Raw genomic sequence first — 9,860 nt, forward strand, 5'->3', positions numbered from 1 at the left:
AGCAAAAGCCTTTTGAGCCATTTTAGCACCACAAAAGCTAGACAGCCAACCAGGCCTACAGTAAATTGAGCCAAACAAACCAAAAAATCATTCCAGCAAAGTAGGCAGCTGCGGTATCAAGACACAGATGTGTGAATGAGCAGTGACTGGTTGGTCGGCAACAGGGCAGAGGTGAAAGTATCATCATGAAAGGTGGCATGAGGACTGAATCCTTGTTACTGCTGTGCCATGCGTCTGATCTTGTTCAGGTGTTTTGAATGTTTGAAACTGCAGTTTGTGTGTTACTGAGTCAATCTGGTGCTTTAATACCCTGCTGTGAAACAAAAGAAACACTGTAAACAGAGATGAGAGGACCAGCTGCTCTTTTTTGCGTGTCTTAGATGATTATGTGAGAAGTCCCTGAATAATTACAATTCTGTACCTTTGTAATTTGACCCTTTTGTTTTTCATTGCTCTTAGCACTGAACCAGTCATGATTTTGCAACAGTCTCCCCGCAGCCTCAGCTCTATTCTGGAAGAAAGGCCTCAGCTTCATACAAACACTTTCTTATTTAAATGATTACTGAACGATACTGTAAATTCTCCCTCAGTGAGCCAACACCAGTTAATCTAAAAAACAAAAACAAAGAGTAAATGTACCATCCCTTCTCAGCACGTGTAGGAAAGTGACTTTCAGGTAGCTACGTTACTAAGAAAGCTCCTGCATTGGCACAACAGTTAAAGTACAAGGACCAAGAGAGACATTCAACAGTTTAATATCCTTCTGAGGGATTTCTCCCAGGGATTTGCAATTTTTTTTGAAAAATAAACATCACAAAAAGTAAGGAAATTTGTGTTTGGTAGATTATTTCTTTGTTGTAACAATGCTTCTTGGCAATAAATCTTATACGGTTGGAAAGCCTTTTTGTTTCCCTTTTAAATGGTGCCACATTTGTAAGGAACATGCATTTGAGGGATGAGCAGCAGAGCTAAGTATGTGGGTTGTGCCCATGAAAAATTTGCCAAATCTTCTCTGCCAATGCCAAACAGCTTATTCTGCCACTGACTCTTGTTTGGTGTTTGGTAGATTGGATGATTGAAGTTTGAAGAAACAAGACATATTGGCAATCTAACAATTTATTCATTTAACAAACAGGAGCCTCAGTAGCATGTGGATGAACCATACACAGCCACAACACACACTGCTGTGGGATGGCATCCCATTCTTCAACCAGCATTTGTGGCAAGGCAGCCAACATGGTTGTGTTGGTGACTCTGACACGAGCAGCACGCCCCACGCTGATCCCACAAGTGTTCAATGGGGTTGAGGTCAGGACTGCTGGCAGGCTGTTCCATCCTCTCCACTCCCAAATTCTGGAGGTCTGAGTCTCTGATAAACCCCGCTCTGTGGGGGTGAGCGTTGTCATTTTGGAGGGTAGAGGCTATGTTTACACATACATGGGTACTTTTAAAAACGGAGATATTTCCCTTCACTTGTGCCCTTCTTTTACACGCAAACGGCGAATTCGCCTATGAAAACGATTCTTTCTAAAAACTCCGGCCAAAGTGGAGATTTAGGAAAACTCCTGTTTAGCGTTTGCATGTAAACTGAGAAAAACGGAGAAATACAGAGTTTCAGGCAGCCGAAGTCACATTATGCGCCAAAAGTGCGTGCAATGATCATAGACATGATATACGTATATTATGTCTATGATGGTGATGATCATGGATGTATTCACAGTAGCAGGTGCATTTCTGTTGGTGCAAACACTTTCCATATGTTTGCATTTGCAAATACAGCTGATTTTTTATATCGAGGAGCAGAGACGAATGAGGGCTCGGAGGTCAGCAATTTTGCAAATTCTCCTCCCTCCAACACAGAGCCAGTCCGCGGCACTGCCAGCATCGCCGGTTTTGGGTCCGACCTGGGCGGACTGCTGTCTGGTTTGGCTTCTGATTGGCTTGCATGGCTTTCTCCTTCTTCCTACACCGCCGTCCATAGGCTTGGCGTACTTATGATGGCGCTCAACGGCGTATTTATGCGGGATGATGTAAACGAAAACTTTTTTGAAAACGATGCCGTGTGCACAATGTTATTTTGGAAAACAGAAGGAGGGAAATATTTGTTTCTCAAAATACCCGACTAGGTGTAAACATAGCCAGAGTTCAGTCCCAGACTGTGGAGGTGCCAATCAGGCACCTGATTGGCAGCACCTGGGGGTATCAGAAGCTCAAAACAACCCTGTGTTCCAAATCACATACTTATACTTTTTACTTTTAGTATGTACTGCAGCTGCCCTTGCAAAGTATGTAGTTTAGTATGAAATATGCATGCGTATGCATACTATTGGGACACACTACATACATCGTCCCTGAAGTCCGCCCCTCTTGCTCACTTCCGCCGCCGTCCGTAGCGGCAAATTTGAATGTTGCTGTCAAAATGCCGGTGCTGTTTCATACTGCGCTGTGTCTGTCATATTTCTTATCTTCTGTCTTCCTGTCGCTGCTGCTGTCACTGAGCGAGTTTTGTGTGATATGTGTGTTTTGTTGTCGTCCGTATATGGGCGTGGCTTGTACACGCAACTCAGTCAGTGCCACGTAATGTCCGCTGGGCATGGGATTGTGGGTCAGAATGGCCAGTGGAGCATGTTGAAATCCATACTGCGAATTCTGACCGGATGTAGTAGAACATCCTGGTACTCTTGGCATACTGCATGTGACATACTATGTATTGGGACATACTAAATCTTTTTTTTCCCCTACTAAATAGTATGGTAGTATGAGTATTGGAATGCAGGGCAAGAGTCAACCACAGCAAAATAAGTTGTTAGGCATTGGCAGAAAAGATTTGGCAAATTTTTCATGGGCACAACCCACATACTCCGCTCTGCTGCTCATCCCACAAATGCATGTTCCTTAAAAATGTGGCACCATTTAAAAGGGAAATAAAAAGGCTTTCCAACAGTATAAGATTTATTGCCAAGAAGCATTGTTACAACAAAGAAATAATCTACCAAACACAAATTTCCTTACTTCTTGTGTGATGTTTAGTTGACTGTTACAGATGACTGACGTGTCAAATAATACATCCAGTGCACTGTCAGCTGGAGACTGGCAATATGACATGCAGCTCAGCATATGGCAGTTAAACAAAGGGACAGTGAGCAGGCTCTGATCCAGGCCTCTCATTAGTTTTTGTGTTGTCTGACAGGTTGAGGCCATGTCCCACCTCCACCAGGACTGGGCAGGAAGCAGGACTTTTCAACAGCATGAAATGTCTTTTCTTCAACAAAATAGCAACATCATACTCACAAAATCATTTTCTAAATTGATTTCCCCCAACAATAACCAGAATCTCATAAATACAGATGCAGATTAGGAGCAATTCATTTGGTCGACAGGAAGTTAGATGTGGCCACATGAGCCATGAGCTGTTACTCACAGTGATTAAAACATGAATAATAACCCTTTGTTTTGCTCTGTGGTTGCTTTAATCTAAATATTGCAGTGTTTGATAGAGTGCTAATCAAAGCCTACAGAGACAGAAAGCGGAACAAAAACGTGCAGTACAGTCTTTTGGCCATCAGGGGCACTGCTGAACACTTGCTGAACAGAAGCGAATATATGGTGGTCACTATGAAATCATCTGATTGCACATTTTTACCACTTACTGGACTATTAGTGTCATTAATTCAGGTCGCAATATTTATAATGAAGGCATAACTATAAGTTTATGTGAAATTGATGGTTGTAAAATTATGTCAATTTCAGGGCCTGTCTCCTTGGAGGGACTTCAGGACTGAAGGCTGCACCAAAGAGCTGTTATCTAAAAAGTAACTAAGACAACATGTCGACATAAAAAAAGTTAGAAAATGTTTCAAATGTAACTGCAATTTCAAAGCTTTTAATCCACTCAGTCTGTTTCACTCTTAGTTTTGATAGTTAACTTAGGTGGTTTGTGAACAGATGAGTTATTTATTATGTTATGTATTTATTATGTTATGTTATTTATTTGTTTTAAACTGAAATGAATAACACTATAATCAAGTTACATTCAAATGTCTAGTAACTTACATACATGTAGTTTTTGCTTTCTATTTCACTTGTATCCAAAGTCTGTAAGTCCTCAAAATGAAAACTGAGCGAATTGGATTTTGGGATCTGGAAGATGACAGAGGATACACCTGTTGATCAAATTCAGCTAAAAGAAAGCTGTACATTTGGGCTGCGTTCAAAGGTCATTTTGGACTGTGACAACCGTGTTGAGTGACTGTGACATATGTGGTTAGGAAATGCAACCCTCCAACTAGGACACAGCTTATGTGGTGGTGAGCGGTTTCAAAAGCAGATGGAAAAAGCTTCGGAGCCACTGGGAAGTGGGAGCCTGTACATCACCATGTCGGTCAGCCGGTGGGTTGGTGAGGAATAACATCCAGAGGGGCATGTCTATAAATCTGTTTGGTCAATCGCCAGGAATTTTGGGAACAACATTCATGTTGGCATCTATTGGCACCTTCCCTCTAACTCCACCAACAGGTCAAAGTGTCAATGTTGCACACCTAATATGTCAAATGCAGTGCCATGAAATATGGTGAGAACATTCATGTTGCCTTGAAGATAAAATCTGGCAGGTTTAGCGACCCCATGACTTTCCAGCTCCACCAGCAGGTAAAATCTTTAATTGTGCACATTAATGTCTCAAAAACTCATGTCTCATTTAGTTACAATGTTGGCTATTATGATATGAAAAAAACTTTCATTTTTCTTTTATTAATTTCTCTCTGTTTAGCCCAATTTTAGCACTCGATGTTGCCCTCTAGAGGTGGCCTCACATATTCCTACTTGTGGAATATCTCCCTGTATAGACTAAACTCTGCTGCTAATCCTGATTACAGATAATCACAAATTCTGCAACTGATTACTGTTAATTCACAAACACTAAAAGTATAATACAAACAAACACATGATCACATGCTAAAAACATGTATATCAAATTTAAATAAAAAACAAACAAACATGTATTTCAAAAAATGTTTCAAGTACAACCAAAAATAAAAATACAAAAAAAAAAAAAAAAAAAAAAAAAAAGCTAATCCCATGCAGTAGAAATGTGTTCTTTTGGCCTGTTGTAAAACGGAGTGCAGACTGGGGCCTAAACAGTCTTGGAGTTGCATAAATTCGGTTTGACTGGAAAGCTGAGACTCCTCTGGATTGAGCCACATTTGATACATGTGTGGTGATGTTAGCCCCCATAGGAGCCATTTCATTGCAGTCAGATAATTTTTTTCAAACTTGATGTCAAAGTAAAAAAAACAAAACAAAACAAAAAAAAAAAAACCTATTGTGACCTTTAGGATAATCACAGCTTCATGAAACTTTACAATCACAAACTAGAGACTGAGGACATTCAGAGGGTGTCTGGTTTCCCAAGGAATATTGTCAATGAAGGGAGTTTCAGAGCAATTTCCAGAACAGAATGCTCACCAGCCATTTGCCAAAAAAGTAATCCTTACAGATATCACCAATCAAATCAAAGCATGGATTTTTCTATGGAGTTCCTCAAGGTCTTGGTGTATCAGTGTGGTATTTTGGGGGGAATTAAGGGATGAGGGATTTTTTTTTTTTTTTTTTTTTTTTTTTTTACCATTTTATTAATTTTCAAGTGATCAAAAATGCTAAAATTTTGCACCAAAACTGTTACAAATAATATCAACCCAAAAATTGCTGCAACAACTTATGTCACATAACTGAGCATCATATAGCTACTCCTATTAGAGTTCTCATCGGGCCTGAAAATTAAGACCCGACCCGACCCGGGCACGACTGGGCCAGCTCGAGGCCCGACCCGACCCGACTAATTAGCCGAACTTTAGGCCCGACAGCCCGATAAAGCCCGAAAAAAAAAAAAAAATCGCCAAATTCGCCATTATTTAGCAGAGCCGGTCGGCCGCGGCACCGGGGCACCATCAGTCGGTATCAGGCGGGCCGGCCGCGGCACCGGCCAGCATGAGGCAGCTCACCTGTCAGATCCGGCAGACCTGACGGGTGGGCGCGGTATTGGACGGTGCCGCGGCCGACTGATGGTGCCGCGGCATGTGCGGGTCAATACGGTAGTCTAGATAACTGGAGATTTTTTTTTTTTTTTTTTTTTCTCGTGCGCCCCCAAGTAGATTGCGCCCTGGGCAAAAACCATAGCAAAAACCGTCCCTGCTGCCGAGTCTGCCAGCACAGACGGATAGGCTACTGCTGCAACTCTCTCTCACTTGTTTGCGCTGCGCTCGCACAACTGAAAGTTTAGCCTCCAAATCCAATCCAGTCTCTCACTCTCTCCACCAGTCACATAAAAATGAAACGTCATAATCAATAACAGAACACATAATTCTATTTTTTTATTAAAAAAAAAAATCCCCCACAGAACCCGAAGCCCGACCCGACCCGCCCAATTCACGTAAATTTTAGGCCCGACCCGACCCGATAATGTCGGGTCGGGTCGGGTTCGGGCAGAATATGAGAACTCTAACTCCTATCATAATGTTCTAACCCTAATACACTCTAAATAAAATGTAAAAAATTAATAAGCGCCTAATCAAAACACAATGTTTATTACAGATTTGTGACTATAATAACTTGATTCAAAGAGCTGAGCTGCATCTCAAATTAATCTTATGTTCCCAGCTTTAAGATGATGTTTACCACTTGTATGAGGTAGGCCTATCTTGTGTTGACCTTTTATTCCCCCCTGAAATAAAAAGGCAGGGGCAGGGGCACGGGCAGAGGGGAGGGCAGCCCATCTTATCATGATGTGGAAAGGATGATGACCATCACACAATTTTTAAAAGAATACAACTTAGAAAGTCCAGCTATAACAAAGACAACTTTTTTACTGAATCATAACACAAAATATGAGAGCATTTCACTCTGTTGTTTATGTTTTGTGAGCATTTGACATTCAAACATTAGATTCAGGACGGGCATTTAAAATTTGGTACTTGTACCAAAGCACTGTAAACCCATATCAGCAAAACTAAAGTAACAGATCAACAAATGCAAGAGAAAGAAAGAATTCAAATACAGTATTACTAAATACTAATTAATGTCAACATCAGCATTAGCTCAAGTCAATACAGGCAATTAATATAAACAGTGCTCATGTTAATTAGCCTACAGTAATACAAGTACTACTGATGATATTTTGCTGAACATGGTTTTACTCAAAATGTACCACAAATTGTCTTCCATTATTTCAAATTAAAATTCTTTGTAATCTCTTAATTTAGACAAAAAACTCATTCCCTTATTAAAATACTTGTGTTGCTAATGGTGTGATAAGAGATCAGTTGACAGGAGCCTCTGGTGACAAAACACTTTTCATATCTTTTTGCCTGTCATATAGCTCAGCATGCATCATTTTTTTTCATTATTTGGATTAATACAGAAACTATTATCAGTCAATCAATCAATCAAACTTTATTTATAGAGCACTTTTCATACATAAAACGTATCACAAAGTGCTTTACATGTTAAAAGCACCCCCCGCCCCACTCCAACCCCTAGACCCCCACCCCACGATTCTCTCTCTCTCTCACACACACACACACACACACAAGTTGGTTTCCATCACTTCAGAGGACATTACATTGACTTACATTCATTTCCTGGAGATTTATCCTAACCTTAACCCTAACCACTACCTGCCTAACCCTAACCCTAACCCTAACCATAACCTAACCCTAAAGTTATCTTAGCTTTAAATCAAGTCTTCACCCTAAAATGAATGATTTTCACTTATGGGGACTTGCTTTTTGTTCCCATAAGGGAGGCGAGTCCCCACAACGTGACTGTGTAAACAGATTTATGTCCCCACAACATTAGCAATACCAGGTACACAGATACACACACACACACACACACACACACACACACACACACACACACAATGTTTGTGCGGCTGAGTACAGAGGAACCAGGTCAGGAAACGCTGCCATCTGCGCTGGGGGCTGCCCACGGCCCAGGCCAGAATGCCACAGGTCAGGGGCCCACCAAGCCACAGGTAGGCAGAGGACCCACGGTGCTGCAGCGGGCCCCACCACAGAGCCCCCACCCACCCCAGCCGGTGTACCCCACGAGAAGAGACATCCCAGCCCCAGCCGATAACAGCCGCCAGCGCTGAGGGCCCCCACTGAGGAAACACTGGATATATGGGATAAAAGTATGAAAACATATAAGATAAGAATATAAAATGTATATAGAGAAATAAAAACATATAAGATAAAAAATATATAAGAACATTTATAAAAGCTAAAATAAACATGTATAAACATATAAGAACATTTAGTTAAAAGCCAAAACAAAAAGTATAGGGCATAAGAAGAACATTAAATAAAATTAAAGCCAGGTTAAAATAAAAAGTATAATAAGAACATGAGTTAAAAGCCAAATTAAATAGGTGGGTCTTGAGCCTATTTTTAAAAATATCAATGTTCTCTGCGGCCCTCAGGTCCTCCGGCAGGCTGTTCCACCATCGGGGGCCATAAAACTGGAAAGATGCCTCACCGTGTGTTTGTGTTTTTACTCTGGGAATAGATAACAGGCCGGTGTCGGAGGACCTGAGGGTCTGCGAGTGTTCGTAAGGTAAAAGCAATTCAGAAAGATAAGAAGACCCCTAAGACATTTAAAAACCATTAAGAGAACCTTAAAGTCGATAATGAAACATACAGGGAGCCAATGCAGTGATTCTAAAACCGGTGTAATATGCGCCTGCCTTCTGGTCCTCGTCAGCACATGTGCAGCTGAGTTCTGTAGAAGTTGTCTCTCTTATACGGCACAGATTAATTTTGATATTTGTTGATAATTAACAATGCCATAATGACAATGAAAATAAGAGAGAGAGAGAGAGAGAGAGAGAGAGAGAGAAAACATTTTTAATGAACCTGAATATCCCTCATTCTTCAGCACTCCTGTTTTTGGAGTTTCTTAAAAATCTTGTTTTTTATTTCTTTAGTTCTAAGACAGTACACAAAAGGATTTACAAGAGACGGACCAAGGATGGCCCCGACCATCAAACCATGACGCTCCTCAAGAGTCAACACCACACCTGCCCTGGTTAAGACTACGCGAATAAATACTGGGCCATAATAACAAGTAACCACAATCAAGTGACTCAAGCAAGTGCTGAAGGTTTTCTTTTTGTCATTTTTGGAGAATGATCTCACTGCAATTATGATCATTAGGTAAGACAGGCAAATTAAACCAAAGGTGAAAAATAACAGAAAGAAAGTTATTATGGTTATCAGTCTGAAAATGTAACCAGGGTTGCCACACGTAGCGCGCACTACAGCAGCAAAGTCACAGAAAATGTACTTGAGCCTTGAGTGGCAGTAAGGCAGAGGAACCACAATGGCTGGCATAATTGCCACAAACGCAGCAGCGACAATCCACAGGACATACGCCAGGACACAAGTGCGCGCATTTGTTAATAAACTATGATATCTGAAGGGATAACATATGGCAATTAGTCTATCAAGTGCCATAACAGCTAAAGCAAACATCTCCATCACCCCTGCCAAGTGGAAAACAAACATTTGAACCAGGCATGGCACATAAGATATGGTCTTCACCTCAGAAACCAGAACCCCGATCATCGTCGGGGTGGAACTGGAGCTGTACAGCATGTCAACAACAGCCAGATTGCAAATCAGAAGAAACATTGGTTTGTGTAACTGCCTGTCACAAACAATGAAAAGTATATTCGCTACATTGCCCACCATGACGAGAACGTAGACGACTAGCATCACCACCCCGACTAACACGGGTCTTTGAGTTGTGTCAAAACCACCTATGACAAATTCTGTCACTGTGGTTGACATATTCAGTAAGGGCAT

The 9,860-nt window shown here is 41.2% G+C and overlaps 1 protein-coding gene across 1 annotated transcript; it reads right to left on the reverse strand.

Annotated features, from left to right (window-relative positions):
• Positions 1-8,927: 8,927 nt before the first annotated feature.
• On the reverse strand, positions 8,928-9,860 carry LOC115369753 (olfactory receptor 11A1-like). Its single transcript, XM_030066419.1, has one exon. It carries the CDS (start codon positions 9,858-9,860, stop codon positions 8,928-8,930), a length of 933 nt encoding a protein of 310 aa, XP_029922279.1.

This window comes from Myripristis murdjan, chromosome 13, assembly GCF_902150065.1.
Source record: "Myripristis murdjan chromosome 13, fMyrMur1.1, whole genome shotgun sequence".
Taxonomy (NCBI): domain Eukaryota; kingdom Metazoa; phylum Chordata; class Actinopteri; order Holocentriformes; family Holocentridae; genus Myripristis; species Myripristis murdjan.